Source organism: Watersipora subatra, chromosome 3, assembly GCF_963576615.1.
Source record: "Watersipora subatra chromosome 3, tzWatSuba1.1, whole genome shotgun sequence".
Taxonomy (NCBI): Eukaryota; Metazoa; Bryozoa; class Gymnolaemata; order Cheilostomatida; family Watersiporidae; genus Watersipora; species Watersipora subatra.
The window spans coordinates 44,024,425-44,043,815 of NC_088710.1; the positions used below are offsets into that span (position 1 = coordinate 44,024,425).

Consider the following 19,391-nt stretch of genomic DNA (forward strand, 5'->3'; position numbering starts at 1 on the left):
ACTAATATGCTCTATCTAGTTTTGCTTCCCACATATCTTCCCAGCTATTAGTTTACGTGTAAACATTCTGTGTATGACCGTAAAAAACATACCAAATGATGGTAACACTTATGTGAAACTCGTACGCCACAAAATCTAAAATAAATATCGAGTGGAAAAGTATTATAGAAATAAGTCTAGTTTGACATTTCGAGCATGGTTTTTAGTACGAACTCCCCGTGACCAAGGCAACAGCAACATGACGCATGCGTATGACATTGACCTTCGCAAACTGTTTCGTTTCCATTTACTTTATTTAATAGCATGAGTTTCTCAATAGAAAATAATACTGTTGTTTAGTTGTGAAGTTATTAGTGCGATTCTTTGTTCGTAGTCTAATATAAAATTGCTACATGCGGACTAAACGCATTTCGTTTTGTCGTACTTTCTAGTTTCTAACCACTGAGTTACCAACTTGAACATATGGTTCTAATTGAATATTGTCGGTGTTGAGTTCAAATCATACATAAATATGGCCTCGTCAACCCGAAGACCAGAACACACTGCTCCTCCAGAAATAGTAAGGCCTTTAAATTTCAGATTTTCTATAAGCTTTTATTAACGTCAAATGTGTAAATATTGCAAACATGGGGAAGGTCCGAAGGTTGCCCCTAGAAAGTTGTCGTTTTTCTCTGTTGTGTATAAGCATAGCGACGTTTTTTTGTTGTTATACGTAATATTTTCATGGCTTAACCAACAAACTTGTCTGTTATAGTTTGTATTGCTTTCAGTGACTTAGGGCTTATGTTTTGTTTGTAGTTTTATAATGAAGAAGAAGCCAAAAAGTACTCCACCAAGTATGAACACTTTGAATATTATTGTATTCTATAATCTACTTTTAAGTCTATGGTTTGACTGATGAACTACACACTTGTTTCTATTCGTGTTTCATTTCAATAATTTTCAATCTCAATAAAGTAGTTTTTTGGACAATATATGATATATATATATATCATAAGATATTTTATGTATATATTTAGATGATGACTGCCTTTCACCGTTTATTTGAAGCTTGTTGAATTGTTATCGTATCATTTTACATTTAATTATCACTTTTTCAGCTCTCGCATGATGGAGATTCAAACGCAACTATCTGAGCGAGCTATAGAATTGCTTGCATTACCTCCAGACACACCATGCTTTTTGTTAGATGTTGGTTGCGGCTCAGGTTTGAGTGGTAAGTTGATACAGTTTGCTTTGAGTTGTGGGATCTCTGGAGGCATACATATAAACATGATATTGTGAATGCCCCAATTGTTTTAAAGCTTGTCCTGCATCCAAAATGTTAGCAATTTTCTATAAAAATTCTACAGTAATCTTCAAAATACACCTTTTTCATTTAGAGAAAAAAAGCAAGGTTGATCTAAAAGTAATGCAACTTGTGATATTAGCATTCTCATTTCATTTTCATCAACTTCTTCAGAATTCTCATCGTTGAAAACAATTTCCTATTTGCACGTTGAAAGCATTTCAACATTTATTCTGCAAAAAACAATGTCTAGAGTTATACTTATGACTTGGAGGTTTATTTTGAAGAAGAATATTAGTCTCGGTTGACCCAGTCTCACAACAATCTGGGTAGTGATATCATCGAGACTCAGAGCAGCTCTTCAGGCAACGGTGCTAGCAACCGTATTCCTGAAGTAGTGTAGATCTTTGCCATACAATATGGAACTGTTTGGGAGTGGAACCACTTATAAAGGACACCGATCAGATTTCATTAATATATGCTTGCATATTAGGGTCAATTTTATCTTCTTATTTACAGGAGATGTTCTCACCGAACAAGGACACTATTGGGTTGGTCTGGATATCAGTGAGAGTATGTTAGACGTTGCGATGGAGAGAGAGTGTGAGGGTGATGTCCTTTTGAGTGACATGGGTCAAGGTGTACCTTTCAGAGCTGGCACATTTGATGGTTGTATCAGGTGGGCTTACCTCGGCATTGCTTCAACTGCATTGTATAGAAGTATTGACTCATGTTATTGAGAGAAAACTGTCTGGAGGAGTTATTTACTTTTAGTTTATATTTCTCTCAGTTGCTGGAAGTTCTGTTTTGATTAAAACAAGACATAAAAGCTATTTTCTACCCGGCGAAAGACTCAATGTCACGTAAAGGTCACTCAAAGGTTACCTAGTAAACAGACCAAGGACTTAGAGTGTTGGAAGGGCAAAGGGCTTTGACTGTTCAGCTCTTTTGCTATTAATAGTTTTTTACTGCGATATAATTAAATGTTTTATAAAATCTAATATTTGACAATCACGCATGTAAGTTGTTCTAATTTTTGAACTGCGAGGCCTATGAAAAGGTCTTAGGCAGTCTAAACAGATCAGCATGAAATTTTACATCACCTGATGTTTTCATGTAATACAGTGCATCCTCAGGATACGATGTTGATCTGTTCCAGGGTTGGCATCGTATGGTGAAAAATTCGTATGTAGGGGTATAGAGACCATTGTAATTATACAATGCAAACATCCCCAGGTAAAAATCGTCAAAATTTTATAAAAGTGGTACATGTTGAAAATTAGTAACAAAATCGTATGTTAACTTCAATAACTATAGTCACCTACAGTAACTGTATTGTATTTAATGTATTTTAATTATTATGATCTGAAATAAAATGCACATTATAATGTGTGTACCAAATGCAGTACGTACAGTTAGGAGTTCTTATCTTCTAGATGTATGATGACATAAACTTTGAGTTCACTACAAATAAGTTTAGCTTACTAAACACACACTTAAAATTAGGTTTTAGCATGCATTTTTAACTATTTTATCGAATTTCAATTTTCATCACTAAAATTTTATCACTCATCAGTTTTTGTCTTCACTTTCACTATAACATTTAGCATGTCTGGTTAAAACATCAATTCAACAAGGAAGGCCTTTTCAACCTAATTCGACAAGAAAGGCCGAGCGATGCTGTTATCAAAAACGGTCATTTAATGATAATCAAAAAAAAATTTATTTACTAAACAGGACGTACATACCTTTAGAGTGACTTGAGCTAGTACATGTAGCAAGTAGAGCGGAGAGGAGGCTAAGACGTATCAATGCTAATTAGGTTACTGTACACTTGAAAATAAATTTAATACTTCATGAAATGGAATTTTTTTAGCAGGCTGAAAGAAGTTGTCTAATCCTGTCTAATTTTTCTACTGGTTTTAAAGGAAAAAGTTTACCACTTTTGGGTCCTGAAAAGCAGAAATGGCCAGGTAGACACAGCTTTCCTGCTGGTGCAGAGAGTGCTCAAGGAAAACAAGCTAACTTGGTGTAATGTAGAAGATAGCCTACTTGATCACTTATTGAAGATGATGCTTCCCGATGCACTTTAAATGCTGGTGCAATGCAGAAAATCTTTAGAGCTAACGCTTGTAAATAGGATCCAGAGATGGTTGTAGTTTGTCTGGTATGAAATGTGTACAAGAATCAATGTAACCATGCATACAGAAGTTTGTACGTATTTAGACCCTAGAAGGCAGGGCACTAGCAAGTTCTGAAAGGTAATGTGGATGAGTCAACTATCTTGAGTAGCTAGTTATATATGAGTTACATACATGAGTAGCTAGTTATATATGAGTTACATACATGAGTACCTTGTTATATATGAGTTACATACATATGATGGTTTGTATTTACGTAGTAGAAAACAGGCCTGCAAAAACTTGATTAAACATAAAATAAAACATAAAATGAAAGGAATAAACATGAAAAATATGCCACACAAAGAAGATAAATAACAATATACATGTATTGTACAGTGTTATTTTTATGTACCAGTCCACATCAGTAAATTAAAAACATAAAATTGAAAATTATTTTTAAAAAACTTAATCTAATCACACGTCTTCGGGTGTGCTTTTATCTCCAGCTTTTTTATTAAATTCAATCTTATCATCTGTGCTTGTCGACACTTTTCTTTTGAATAAAAATATATTCAATGAAGTCTGTTTCTGACGACTCCTCAAAATTTGTCTAAAATAACTCATGCACCTTTTATTAACATTGTCCATAACACGGCCTATGAGAACCTTTTCTGGATGTTTATTTTCAACGAATTTAGTAAGGTTTTCAAACCAGCTTATAGCTTCCTTGATTTCTTCATACAAGTCATATGGAGTCATCATACAAGTGCTGTTATCTGTGAAGTCATCATACAAGTGCCGCTGTTATCTGTTGCATTGATTGAATTTTAATAAGTATGTCAGATATGTCCAAGCACTGTCTAGACTTGTGAGTGAGGACTAACAGGTAAATTAAATTTTTTTGTATTTTATGTGGAATTGATAAAGTTTTTCTACAAATATTCCTTCAATTTTTTTGCAAATATTCAGCTTTCTCCAGTGAATTTTTTAATGTTTGGAAGCTGTATGGTTATTGCTGTTAATGTGGTGTTATAATACGCAGATGAGCTGAATAAACAAACTTAATTTTATATCTTGGTTTTAGTAATATGTGATCTAAGTGCTATGATACTTTCACACACAATGCATCTAATGTTAACAAAAAGTAAATGAAACCATAAAAATTAGCTTAAACCATAAAAGCTGGTTTAAACAACAGCCAAACAGTTTACTCTGTTTTTTCATAAACACATATTTTTACCAGCCGTTCTCAGCAGTAGCGATGTGTGGTCACTAGCGCATCATCCTATCGCACAGAAATAGATCAAAGGAGACGTAAAAAGTATTAGCTTAACATAAATACATGAAGAAGTTACTACTATACTATATAAAGTTGTTAAAGTTCTTGTGTGACACTTCCTGTTTGTTATATTATACATTTATTGTGTTGGTTCAACTGAGAAGAGCACTACATTTAACTAGTAATCCTTTGCTATTACGTTTTTATAACCATTTCCAGTTATGTAATAAGTGCAGCATTATCTAGATAAGGTGTTTTCTTTTTATTTACAGTATATCAGCTTTACAATGGCTTTGTAATGCTGACAAGAAGTCGCACAAACCTGGCAAACGTATGAACACCTTTTTCACCAGCCTCTACTCATCATTGGTGAGTGTGTGTTCATGTGTCCATGCTTGTCTTTTAGCTTTTGCATACAGCTTGCTGTATCTAAAATTTTCCACTATGCCATGTAGAATGTTATTAATGGTTTTTTCCAACCATAATAACAAAAAAAACAAGCGGGTGCAGTAGTGAGCTGTGACTATGAGAAGTAGAGTGCATGGAATAATAACGGAAAGTTCAACGAATGGTTTTGCTTTTTGAAAGACATTTTATTGGTTGGTTTAATGATTTAAAGACTTCATGAATTTTATTTGATCTATCTATTGTCTATTACCTATTAGAATATACATTAAATTGCATTAACCTGTGCAAATGCAGGTTAAGGCAATTTAATGTTAGTTGTTAATGGCAGGTTAATTTAAAGTAGTTGTTCAAGGCATACTATTTTGGCAATTGTAAAAGAAATACTGTATAACCTCTATTTCAACACCATGGCCCTCTATTTTCCAATTCTTCCCCTAAAGTAACGTTAAATTGAAGGTGGGGATCAAATGAAAGGTAGCGTTGTACTTTTTGACTAGCTTGTAAGAATTTGGGAAGGTAAATTTAACACCTTTACCGTCGAAGCAATACTAATGTTGCCTATACTTTACACTCCTTCGGGTTGATCCGACGTTAATGCCGTCGGCCTCAGAATTTTTGCTAAACTGTTTTCATATATGTTGAAGTATCAGACCGAGTAAAACAAGAAACTACTTTGATTGTAAAATATTAACATAGTACTATTATTACTTGTTTCAACGGTGTCATTTTTAAAGTTTCAAAGAAAAAACCGTAACGCTTTGGAGTTAGAAATGAACATTACGTTTTTACGTCATAACAATGATTGCTATTACGTGGTACGGTGTTCCTAAAGAGTATTCTCCATTGTTCATCAAAATGCTTTTTAAGTCTTCATGTAAGATTATAAACCACATTATGGAGAAATCTGAAAACAGTGTATAGGATGTTAGACCTTAGTGACTTCGAATCAAACTGTAGTTCTGATGATTGTGACAATCGAACTTCTCAGGATCATCTCTAAAATCATGGCAATCACTATAGCAGCAACTATAACACTTCAGCAGCAACGAAGATATTAATTGTATTTGATGTGATTGAGTCATTATTAGTACTATTTTGTGGACACTTCTACCAATCACTTTCTATTGTTGATTCATAAAGATGAAAGAATGTCAAAGTGGCGGCAAAATATAGAGGTGGCGTTTAATTAATTGGTGACATTGTACTTTTCAACCCTTCTTCTATAGTGGCATTCTATTAGAGATGGTGTTCAAGTAAAAGTGGCGTTCAAATAGAGGTTTTAGTGTGGCTTATTATTTAATCTTCAAGTTGTCTTCTCAGATATGCAAGAGGCAATTATCTAAACTACTGAAAATAAGTGGCAATAGTCCCACTACCAAACACGAGCGAAGCGAGTGTTTGGGAGCTTGTTGATAAATGCATATGTGCACACAACTCCCGAAAATTATCCATCATCGGTCACACCCATACCCTTGTACCGAAATCCATTCGAAAAATTTAACCATTTTTCTGTGGTGCCGTTTAAGTATAATAATGATACAAAACACATATAAACCTATTTAAATATGTTACCAATTCTTCGAAAAGTGTCAGCAATATCCTAAAACTTACCCATCTGATCGGATTATACATAACTAGGAAAAATAATTTGGCCTAAAATCGCCATTGAAACCTGACAAGCCTTTTTGAATCAAAATTAGGACCGGCCAACAAAACGTCGATAAAGCCTGCGACAGATTGTAGAACCATTAAGCCATGCATATTTCACCAGAAAACATGCACATTTTACCAGTCCATAGCATTGTCCAATTGCCGAAGGTTTCTGTAATTATCGTAGAAGTACTGAAAAGTAATCGTTTCCTTTTTGCCGATTTTAAAGATAAATCTGACATTTTGGACACTTATAATGAGTACTTTGGTATTCCAACTGATGTCCAAAGCAGTGAAAGTAAAGGAAATGGCAATGACATTTTCTAAAAAATCTTATAAGATTATTACAGTATTTAATTATAAGAATAATTATTCGATTTTATAAGATTATTATAAGATTTAATTATAAGAATAATCGTTCGAGTTTACAAGATCGAAGTATATAGTGACCGATGGTGTGCAATATGTTACTGTTATTATTTTTCTAAAGATTTTGTAGATGATACTACCGCTGTGCCCAATATCACAGTACCGCCAAGCTATTTTTAATATTTGCAAAATTAAGTAATAGGTCTACATTTTCTTATAGATATACAGCTATTTCTATGACAACAAACTAAAATCTGTTTAGAATTTTAAATTCAGCATAATTTTTTGAATAGAAATACAGAAATTTAAATAAATATCACAATTTCTTGATATTGGTTGCTATGACGTTTTGAAATGTAAACAAAATTGTGCATAGGTTTTCGTTTCTCAAACTTTAACACCAGTTTTCTCAGAACTATGTTTTCGCACTAATGGTAAACATGCATTCAGTTGATCATAAAATCTGCTGCAATTAAGCTGAAATCAAATTCTTTTTGCAAAATAACTCAGAATTTTCTCCTTGTGCTAGTGTAGATAACTCTAAATCTCACACACCTGACTTAGCCATGGTTTCTGTGATCATGACCCATTTCTTCATTTTGCTCCAGTTTGCAAAAAGACTTCCTGACACACGTGAATGCTAATGCTTGCTTTCTGTTACAGATCGCTGTCAAAACCATTCTACATTCAACACAACCAACTTTCAAACTGTGTGTATTACACAGCAACTTACCATTTTATGTACTTCTAATTTTGCATTTCTCCTATTGCAGGGGAGAGATATAAACATAATCTTTTCCTTTCATTATTGCTGTTTGTTGCACATAATAACACCCAGTACATTACAGCTACCATTGCAGCTCTCCTATTGCACTGCAGTGCCATTTGACTGCTAATATTGCATTTCTCAACCAGCAGTAGTACCCTTTCCTTTTTCCAATATCACTTTGGTCATGGGCTGTATGAGAGGGGAATTTCTAGTAATTGTTATGATAACTCGACCTTTTTTCATAATTTTTTATTTTGTGTAATACTAATTATTTGAAAATTAAAAGTATTATTGGCCGGTATTAAATCATGTTTTGTAATATACTTTTCTCTCAATGCCTTGCTCTTTTTTGTAGTCAAGAGGAGCCCGGGCCATATTTCAGCTTTATCCAGAAAACAGTCAGCAGGTGATCAATTAACATCCTTCAATATCTCGTGAATTCATATGTGGATAGTTTATTAATTTGAGGTACTATTATCTGAAGTCATCTGGGATATATGTTCAACTGATCGAGGTTTTATAGCTGGAACTGATAACGCAGCAGGCAATGAAGGCAGGATTCTCTGGAGGCCTTGTCATTGACTTTCCACATAGCTCAAAAGCTAAAAAGTACGGTTTGCATCTGGTTACAACATATCAGTTACAACTTGAACCAATGTTTGACAATTATTATGGATACTGGGTTTCTACACTTTGGTGTTTCATGCTCTGGCGAATAAGCTGAAGATCAGCATCTACTTTCTAGCAATCAGCAAGATTTAAAATGACAAACTGTACTTATCATTTTTTGGTTCATGCGAAAACTTAAATATAGGTTTTGCTCCTATGGTCTACCTCTGTCCAATGCGATTAACACAGGTGCAAAATGGTGCGATTCCAATTTCAAAAGTATTGTTGTAGAATATATTTATGCCTATTCACTGGCGGAACCAACCACACTCTGCCAAAAGCTCTTGGTGCAGGTGAGACTGCAGAGGAACGTGCAGTGAAATACGAGAATAAAAGGTACATATTTGTAATACCTCTTTTTCATTGTTGGGTATTGCCTAGACTCCCAAGTGAGTTCATTGCGAATCCTGTACAGGAAGTGAAAGTTACTTACATATGCATTGCATACATAAGATATTGCCTACCCTACCAACATCCCCAAGCTTCTAGTCAGGGCAACATAGTCAGCCACACTGTTCACATACTGTTGCAGCCCTGGTTCTATTGGCAATGTTCATAGATATTTTAGTCAACTGTTATATATGCCACTGTCGATTCACATCGTAGGGCGCGTATGCGAAATAGAAGGGATCACAAACCTCTGAAGAAAAGCAAGCAGTGGATCATAGAGAAGAAAGAACGGGGCAGACGACAAGGAAAGTATGTCAATAACCAGAACAGATATTTCTTTGAATCTATCGTTTCTTCAGAACCTTGTCTAGATATATTTCTTAGAATCATCCCACTACACAATCCTATATCTTAACCATAATCTACGCTTAACCTGTACACAAGTGTTAAGCGCAGGGTATGCATGTTTGCTATGAAAGTTTCTTTGCCAAACAAGCTACACCAACCTGCTGTTAAGTGAGCTTTAAATATTTAGCCATTTTATCTCTACACTTGTGGTCTCAATTTTGTAGGGATGTTAAGGCTGACTCGAAATACACAGGAAGAAAAAGGAAAGACAGATTTTAGCACAAAAAGAGGAAATGAAATGAGAGCATTGTTTATGTTTATAGCAGTTTATTCTCCAGCCATTGAGTCATTGTTTCAACAGTACATGAAGCTGTATACATTACCAAATATTTAATTTGCACATTGAAGTGTAAGCATTGGACGACATAGAATATCAATACAAAAGTATCAGAGCCCATATTACAAAAAATTGCTTACCAGAGGAAACGAATCAATTACATGAAAGCGATGATATCTTACAAGAAAAGCGAATGGGAGCTGGAAATACCGCTGCAGGAGATGAGGAACAAGTGAAGGGTGACAGATGGTGAATATTGGATGACGAACAAGAATGAGTCAAACGTGTTTCTAGATAAAGTTAATTGTAATCTCTTGTTGCCGACTGTTTATAAATCATCATCCGCTTCTTCTGGTAACGACACCGCCTGAGCAGCCTAAAATATGACATACATATAAACCCAACCATTCAGTGCCAGCATGAGTATGTTGCAAGTGCACAAATTCTATGCGGAAACATCCCAAAACAAGCATAACCACTCCAGCCAAATTTTGTGTTATAAATTACAAGCACTTGCAAACACAGTACCGTAGATGCTCCTATAGCATAAATTCCACATCAAGTAAAAATTTCGTTAAGTTTTTGCTTCGTACTGCGTAAAAAACTTCATACAACATAGTGTCAAATTGTGACGAGTTCTCATATTCAATTTGAATAACAATCTTGTAGGTAACCTTCAAGACATCACTTTATTCTCTTACAGCAATTGTGAGACAAAACGACAAGTGTATAGCGTTATCTCTATTATATATACAAGTTCCATGACCTTATAGCTCGCCATGATAACTCATCAGATGTGTCGACGGAAAAGAGAATAGGTGGCTGCGTATTTGTTTATAAATACATGAAGGCAATCAACTTGATTTGGAGGTTGGTAGGCCAACGGTGTTACATGGTCGGTGTTACACGGTTGGCCTACCAATCTCCATGTCACAAGTAGGAGTATCATCAAAAAAATAACTTTTATCCTAACCTTGACACCTACAAACAGATACACGGACAGGTATGCACCGTTCTTACAATCCTTTGTTTTTCCGTGACGTCATTCTATCGTTGTTTGCCATCTTTATGGACAACTTTTAATGTTAAAAACATGAAACTTCTGCAATTAATTATTGCAAACAATGCTTTAGTATCAAAACAACACCGTAAAATACTATTAATAAAGAGAATGACGATCGTTTTCTACAAAAATGGCGGATTTTTGGTGGACGAGCGCATGTGCAAACGGGGTGATGACATAAAAAAAAACACCATGGATAGTGAAAATATATTTTTGTTTTCCTTTGCGGAATAAACTGCCGTTTAGAAAAAATAACAAATCATGAACAAATGAAACGGATGAAAGTTATAGGAAAAAGTTGTTGATGCAAAACAAGTTATTGTACAGCCAACAAATTTGGAAAGTTAGGTCCGGTTTTCTTGCTTGTGTGACCGAAAGGGTGAATTTAGAAAGATTTTGGGAAATGACTAGGCAATTTACATGCATTTTATTGTTTGCATAAACGTTCCTGGATTGAATTATTTACGTTCTGGGAGCGTCTATTGTATAAAGGTTAAATGCTCGAGAATGCTAGTATAAAAAACTCACCTGTTGACTTGAAAAATAGGCACAAGTCTTGCTTTTGTGGCTAACAAAAGCACAAAAACTGTACTTAACATTTTGAAAGAAATTGCAGTCTTCTAATTGTAATTAAAAGCAAGAAACTTTCCTTCTGCTGAACAAAACCATGTATTCATCTTTCATAACTTCAATATTTACAAAAAGGTAAACCAAGTTGAATTTCCACACTATGTTAAGTGCTCATTACCTATGGCATTCAGTGAGATGACTATCATATTTTCAATCGACTGGTCATTACAATTTCAGCGAGAAAATGCTTGGGCATGCGTGCGCATCACGCGGGCCACACAACAATCAGCACTTACATGCAACTGTTTTTCATATTCTGCTGCCAACTGCGGGTCCATTTGCACCTCAGGTGGTTGGAGGGCAGGCATAGCTACAAACTCCAAGTTGGGATCTCCCGTCAGCTTCCGCGCCAACCAAAGAAATGGCTTCTCAAAGTTGTAATTACTTTTAGCACTAATGTCGTAATACTATAAAAAAAAAATATATATATATACATACATCTATACATATAATAGATACACAGTAACTATGCATACATCACTTTCTCTCTCCAAGTGCGGTGAGATACCTTACCATTCACATCGAATTTGAGAAGCTGCACGGACTGGAGACCTAACATTATATGGAATTTTTTTTATATAGTACGTACAAAGCGAGTTTTGCATGTTTTATTTACGAATTTATGTTATAGGAGGTATACGTTATAGGAGTGTCTACTGTACTAGGTATGTTAATGCAAACAAAAACTTCATTATTTTCGAGGTCCGGTTAGGCCTAAACATTTGAAATTATTTTTTAACACTAAATTGCTAAGCAGTCTTATATGTAGAATCAACAAATCACAGGTCATTTGAAACGTCAGTTCCTTGTAACTGGATAAAATGTAATGGATGTAATAACAGGCAATTTTTTTCTAAATAATTAAATGGCTGATCTAGTTGTTAGATCAAGTGATCTAACTGTTGGCTGATCTAGTTGTTAGATCAAGTGATCTAACTGTTGGCTGATCTAGTTGTTAGATCAAGTGATCTAACTGTTGGCTGATCTAGTTGTTAGATCAAGTGATCTAACTGTTGGCTGATCTAGTTGTTGTTTGAACATACAGTGAAACATGGATAACTCGCCCTCGGATATAGCGAACACATGGTTAACTCGAATGGATTTGCTTGGTCCGTTCCCACGCAATGATAAATGGCTCTATAAAACTCGAACTCAACACTGTTAATTCAAACTGTTTTTTGCTCAACGGCTACCGATACGGTTGCTATCACTTTAGAAAGTCACTTTATTCCAAGCCATAGAGGTGAACCTCAAGTTTTCGTAATTCATGAGCGTCGTTATTACCTCCATCGGCAAAATATTTTTGTCAACGACTTTTCTAAAGGTTTGGTGAAATTTGATTTATACTGCTATACGCTGAATAGCACGGGCTAGCCGGGTCACGCGCGCAAGGATTTTCGCCATGCACATACAAAACAAAAACAGCATGTTGTTTTTGTTTTGTATTTGCGTGGCGAAAATCCTTGAGTGCGTGACCCGGCTAGCCCGAGATGTATAGTTTTCCAACGTTGATTCCGTGTTGAATCAACGTCGGAATGTTGAATGTTTAAAACGTCTTAAAATTGTTGTAATTAAACGTATGCGTTGTCTTAGCTAAAAAAAACTATTCATCGTTTGACCTAAACACAGAATCAGGCTTGGGGCCACTAGCAGTGCAATGCGCACTGCACTAGTGCAGTGCAATTTAAAAATAGAAATGTCTAGTGCAATGCCAGTGCAAATTTGACATGAGTCCCTGGGTGCACTAGTGCAAGTGCAGTGCTTAGTGTGACATGGTATGTACTAGTGCAGTGCCTAGTGCGGATTAGAAAATTCCCATAAACGCGCAAGTGCAGTGCACAGTGCAACATAAAATGCTCTAGTGCAATGCCTAGTGCGAATTGGAAACTTTTTCATAAATGCACTAGTGCAAGTGCAGTGCCTAGTGCGACATAGTAGATTTCGGGCCAACCTGTTATTGACAGAGAAGTAAAGGAGTATTTAGCAGAGGATCTTGAGCCAGAGTTGTCTTTGCCAAATGTATACTGGAAGAATTGTCAAGCCTATCCAAATTTGAGACATTTGGCTGAGCTACATATGCCTGTATTAGCATCATCTGCTCCAGTAAAGCGTTTGTTTAGCCAGGCTGGTCGAACCTTCCGTGCAGATAGATCTAAACTGACTGACGCCAACTTTGAAAGGCGAATGTTCCTTCGGTCTAATAAACATCTTCTCTCAACAATATTGCTTATCAATTTTGCCATCAATATGACTTACTGCTTACATGATACTGGTTTATCCAAAGGTAGATTTTCTTGTTGTACATAGTACAATTATGTAATAAGTGAATTCTTCCATTCCATGCTTGCTTAGTACATTTAGTTATTGTAATTGTAATACATTGCACTATTTGATATCTGTTGTCATCTGCACTATTTAATATTGAGCATTATTGTAGGTCTATGGTTTGTTTGAAATTTTAGGTGAGGCTAGTTTATTTGACAAATACATGGCTGACATGAGTGACATCCTTTGCACTGATATAATTGTACTATTGCAGTGGATAGCAGTAGATATCTGTTGATTAGCAAGCAATTCTTGCAGCTGCTATAGCAAATAAGCTCATTGGTCTAGTGCCTAGTGAAGCTTAATAGTGAAGTGCCTAGTGCATTTATGATTTTACACTGCCCTAGTGCTAGTACAATGTCTAGTGCACAAGAATTTTTGCTATTGAAGTGCCTAGTGCATTTTTGACTTCACTTTTCGATGCACTGGTGATAGTGCAGTGCCTAGTGCACAAGAATTTCTGCTAGTGCAGTGCCTAGTGCATTTTATATTACTATGCCATGCACTAGTGCTAGTGCAGTGCCTAGTGCACAAGAATTTCTGCTAGTGCAGTGCCTAGTGCATTTTATATTATTACTATGCTATGCACTAGTGCAGTGCCTAGTGCACCTTACTGTCGTCTAGCCAGCAAATAGTGCAGTGCGCTCAATACTCACTAGTGGCCCCAAACCTGCACAGAATACGTGTGTACATTCAATAAGTATCCATTCAAAAAGCGTGAGTGATATACAATGTACCGTAAAACCTCATAAAACTTTTAATTGAACTGCCTCGGAGTGTTGCTCTTAACGAATCCCAGGTAAAGTAAGGTAATCTTTGCATAAACTTCAAGAAAAATCAGCAAAACTGATCGTGGATAAAACGCTCAAAAGAAAAAGATGTCTTTTCTTTTGAGCATTTCAGCAACGATCAAGTTTTGCCAATGTCTATCTAAAAAACGTCCTGGCAATAAAATCACCTCAAACAACAAACCAATCTCAAGTGATAGAAAAATCTCTATACTTTTTGATAAAAACGTTTTAACCTTTACATTAGAAGCATTTAATTTGAAACAAGCCATTTGTGCTTTTGATTTATATTATAGTTTGTATATGTACATGTATCTACTAATAAATAAGTAAATACATGGACTTGTGACAGTGCTCTGATAACTTGAACGCTCTGATAATTCGAACACTTTTGCTCGGTCCCTTGAAGTTGGAGTTATCCGAGTTTCACTGTACAGTAATACTTCAACTTACGAGTGCTCCAACGTACGAGAAACTTAAGATACGAGCCAGCTTTCTAGCAAGTTTTAGCACTAACATACGAGCCATGTTTGAGATACGAGCACTTGAGTGAGTTGCCAAGTATGCCGGAGGTGTTTTATTAGAACAGCATCACTCTGTATTTTTCAACTGCTCAGGTTATACTGTTGTACCGTGTTTTTTGTGCACGATTTTCTGTGCAGAATTATGTGAATTAAAAGTACTGTGCGTAGACCGAAAGTTTGCCAGTAAAATGAAAGATAATACAAAGAAAAAGCAAATAATAACAGTCGATATTAAACGGAAGTATTGAAAAATATGCGAAATGTGTATGCGTGATTCAGATAGCTCGGCAATATGACAGAAATACATTCATAATTATCAAACAGAAGGATTATATTCAGGGCATTTAGTTCGCAAAAGGATTAGCCATAGTTTCTAAACGGTGCAGCGATCTTCACGACCGCTGATGGCATTGGACAAACAATTGGCCGGTGACAGCGTAACTGAAACGATGCAATGTGAAAAGGCCGGCGCTATCTATCCAAACTGTTTAATAGACATTCGGACAAGTTGGCTAGTGGTCGTGTGTTAACCATTTGTGACGACACCTGTGTTCGTCCTAATCGCAACATGTTGCAAGGGCGACAAAGGCAAACGTCCTTAGATAGGTTTATCTTAAAACGGCCGGCTAGTCGTGAAAGCGAAAAAAAGGAAAGATTTCTCGCTAACCAGTGAGAAATTTCAAACTATGAACGCCGAAGAAATTTTAATTACGTTTAGTTGAAAATGAAAGTTTGCTTTTAGGTTTGCTTCTAAGTTTGTCTTTTAACACTTTGATAAAATCTAAATTTATCAAAGTCAACTGTTGTAACGAAGGATAACTTATATCTCCCTCCCTGGCAAATGCGAGTGTTAACTGCTATTGTATGTATTTAATTTTACATTTTAATTAATCACATTTCCTTGCATTATTTATTTGTTGCTTTTTGAAAGCATGTAGTACGTAAGGACAATAGCCAACATGTTCTTTCTGTTACAACATCTTGTTTTGAGTGTTTTATTTGCATTTTTTAGAGTATGGAAACCAATCAATATATATTTAATTGTTCTATATATAAATTAATTGCACCAACATGCGAGTAAATTGACATACGAGCTCAGTCTCGGAACGCATTAAGCTCGTAAGTTGAAGTATGACTGTAGTTGTTTTTCAAAACATGGCCATACAGGCAATGATCTAAAATGTGGTGATTCTACTTGACAAGACCGTTTAAACAGGATGAGAAGCATTCAGATCAATCTTTATGTACATTAAATTTAATTTGAGAAAGTGTGATGTCATATATAATAGTCTGAATATTTTGTGCAAAACCTAGAGAAGTTACTGATCATAGCTAATGCAAATGTTTTGAACTACTAACAAACATTCAATAACTAGGAAAGAGCAGTGCTTGATATTTTGCAAGTTTTCAATAATGTGCTGAGCAATGATTATGTACCAAATATGGATTGCCGCATTATTTTCAAATAATTCAAACACAAATATTCTCAGTTTATTTTAAAACCAATTTGTAATGCAAACTATAACCCTTTCCATAATCATTTCATTCTTGGAACATATCAACCTTATAAATACAGTGGTACTTATGCTAACAAAAGTATCCACATACAGAGGTTTCAAGTTAAGAAATGTCCCTTTGGACAATGTTACGAAATACAGTAAGTTTCAAGATATAAAAGGTCCAAATAAGGTTCCCAAGCATACACTTAAAGCAGTGTGGATAAAGCTGTGGCCGATGCAGCCATCCTATAAGATATTAATCAGTTAGAGAGAGCTAGCGGGGATGGGCCAACTGGAAATTTGTAAAAAATGGAGCTGGAGGTGATTGACGAGGACACAAAAAGTTTAAAACTACTGGGAGGAGGTGAAGGAGTTAGAAGAGATGCACCACATTGTGAGCACGGAGAACTAGGAGTGTTTTATAGGCATTATTATTTTTACCTGTCAAATTAAGGAATTCTTATGAAAATTTTACAAATACACTAATTTGTAAAAAAACATGGAAAAGGTGTTTACGAGTCTGGCATTGTTTCACAGCCATGATGATGTTTGTCTTGATTATTTTCTAAGTACGATTAAAAGTTAACATAAGCAAAGATCGGATCGCTTGCCCAGTCTTTTTTTTGTATTTATGTATAAATTAAATGTGACTTACATGCAATTTACTTATTTTATTAATTATTACTTTAATTAAATTAAAAATTAATACTTTTTCTTTAATTATTTATATGGTTGCTGTTGTTTGGAAACATGTTATTAAGTGTATGGATATTTATGCCTGAATTTGTTAGGTCTGAACCTTTTACTACATTTTTGACGCAAAAAGCTTTTTTACATAAGTAATAAGGTTGCACAATTATTTCCAGAATGAAAGCCTTTCGTAAATAGAGCTGCCACTGCATATATACACATGTATATAAGTGAAATGAAATTAGAAACCTAGAGCATTAATAAATATTAAAAAACTGACTAATGAAAATTCTAGACATTGTAAATCAATGAGTATTCTAACCACACCGCATACCTGCAAGTTCTTCTTCCGATGGAATACTATTGCTTTTGCTTTCACTTTCCTATCCTTGATGTCAACTTTGTTTCCACAGAGCACTATAGGTATGTTTTCACAAACTCGTACCAAGTCTCTGTGCCAGTTAGGAACATTTTTATATGTTACTCTAGCTGTGACGTCGAACATTATGACAGCACACTGACCTACAATAAAATAGCATGACATTTTTAGTAAGCAATGCACATCCGCCTATAGTGAATGAAGAAAAAACATTTTTTATAAATTGTGAGGACCAATAATAAAACACGTATTGGAATAGGGTTGGGAAACAAAACCAACCTGCACAAATTGCTGTCTTTGACAAACTCAAAGCGCAAAGCTCACCTATTTGAAGATAGTCATAGGTGAACACATTCAAGAAAATGTCCAAAAGATCTAACAGTTCAGATTCTTGGATTGAAAATTTATATCTTCTAACATGTTAATAAGCAAGTTTTCTCGACAAAACTGCTACTTAACTCGTTTAGAATGAACCAACATCAAACAATATCCCATCTTACATCAACAAATCATGAATTTATAGGATATCTAGTTTTTTGAAACAATATAAAATTAAGATCTAAAACATATGTAACTTTTTTCAAAACAACCAGATATATACATGTATTAACTTAAGTCTACCTTGAATGTAGTAGCCATCCCTAAGACCTCCAAACTTTTCTTGCCCTGCTGTGTCCCATACATTAAAGACCATCTCTCCTCTGTTAGTGTGAAATGAGAGGGGGTGAACTTCTACGCCGAGGGTGGCTATTGTGAACAGACAGTTTTGCAAATGCTTAAAATGGAATACCTGTTTCAGAAACATTATCCAAAAGGTGCAAAGTTATGAGTGCTGAGTTATGTATGTCAAAACAACTTACCAACATATTTTTTTTCAAATTCTCCCGTCAAGTGGCGCTTGACAAAGGTTGTTTTACCTACACCACCATCACCTACCAGCACCAACTAAAAAGGAATTAAAATGTGCTACGAAAATACAATAGAAAATTACGAGAGCAATATGAAATGACACTGGTAGTACTCGTTACATCATTTAAAATTTATACAGTAATATATAGCCATCACCATCTAATAACAAAATATGACAGATTCACGTGTATGTTTAGTTAATATCTGTCTGTCAATATATATTTTTAGTGTAGAAATAGTCAGTAGCTGACCTTGAACTGTGGAACAGCTGGGGCTGCCATAGCTAATAGATCCTCGCACTACCTAAAATAATCAACGTCTAAATCAATGCAGATAAACCAAATAACATTCGTAATAATTTTGAGCAGGCTATATATAATATAATGGTGTGATAACGTAAATTATTTCAAGTTCCATAAAATAATGCAGTAATTAAGACAGCTACTTAGAGCACACAGTTACCATGAACCAAAGTTGATGTAATGGTCACATTCAATAGGTTTGTGATGTAAACAACATTTTGTAGTCAGGTGAATTCCAGACTGGATTGCGTGTAATGGGTGTAAGCGATCACATACCCCTACACAATCAAAAAACGTATTTGTTCGGATTACCTAACTAAGCTCGAGTCCTAAAGCAAATGAGAAGGCTACATACACAGTACAATGGTTTACAGCGCATGGAGACTCGGTAGTGGAAAATGTTACATACAGCTTATAAAATGAACTAAATGGTACATGAAAGCAGTAATAGAAATGCATACAAAACGACTATCTATTAATGATAAATTTCACGGCAGATATGCTCAAATGTGATAGATTGCTTAAGGCGCAAACGATTTAGGAAGCTAAAAGACTTTCACGTACAGAGTACCCGCGCTCAAGATGAAATGTCAACCCAGAGTGCAACGGCTGTTTCCGGTAAACTCTTTGGGGTAAAAGGCTTTAATCTCGT

The 19,391-nt window shown here is 35.2% G+C and overlaps 2 protein-coding genes across 2 annotated transcripts; one reads left to right on the plus strand and one right to left on the minus strand.

The window, feature by feature from the left end:
- The first annotated feature begins 400 nt into the window (after window positions 1–400).
- On the plus strand, window positions 401–9,657 carry LOC137391553 (18S rRNA (guanine-N(7))-methyltransferase-like). Its single transcript, XM_068078061.1, has 10 exons — window positions 401–559; window positions 799–836; window positions 1,101–1,216; window positions 1,808–1,967; window positions 4,963–5,059; window positions 8,242–8,292; window positions 8,410–8,495; window positions 8,787–8,891; window positions 9,162–9,254; window positions 9,518–9,657. The coding sequence occupies exons 1-10, from the start codon at window positions 512–514 to the stop codon at window positions 9,570–9,572; spliced, it is 849 nt and encodes a 282-aa protein (XP_067934162.1). The 5' UTR covers window positions 401–511; the 3' UTR covers window positions 9,573–9,657.
- On the minus strand, window positions 9,601–19,378 carry LOC137391554 (GTP-binding nuclear protein Ran). Its single transcript, XM_068078062.1, has 7 exons — window positions 19,304–19,378; window positions 18,689–18,740; window positions 18,389–18,473; window positions 18,150–18,275; window positions 17,484–17,671; window positions 11,560–11,730; window positions 9,601–10,006 (listed from the first exon to the last, which is right to left on the minus strand). Exons 2-7 carry the CDS (start codon window positions 18,716–18,718, stop codon window positions 9,959–9,961), a joined length of 648 nt encoding a protein of 215 aa, XP_067934163.1. The 5' UTR covers window positions 18,719–18,740; window positions 19,304–19,378; the 3' UTR covers window positions 9,601–9,958.
- Window positions 19,379–19,391: the final 13 nt, after the last annotated feature.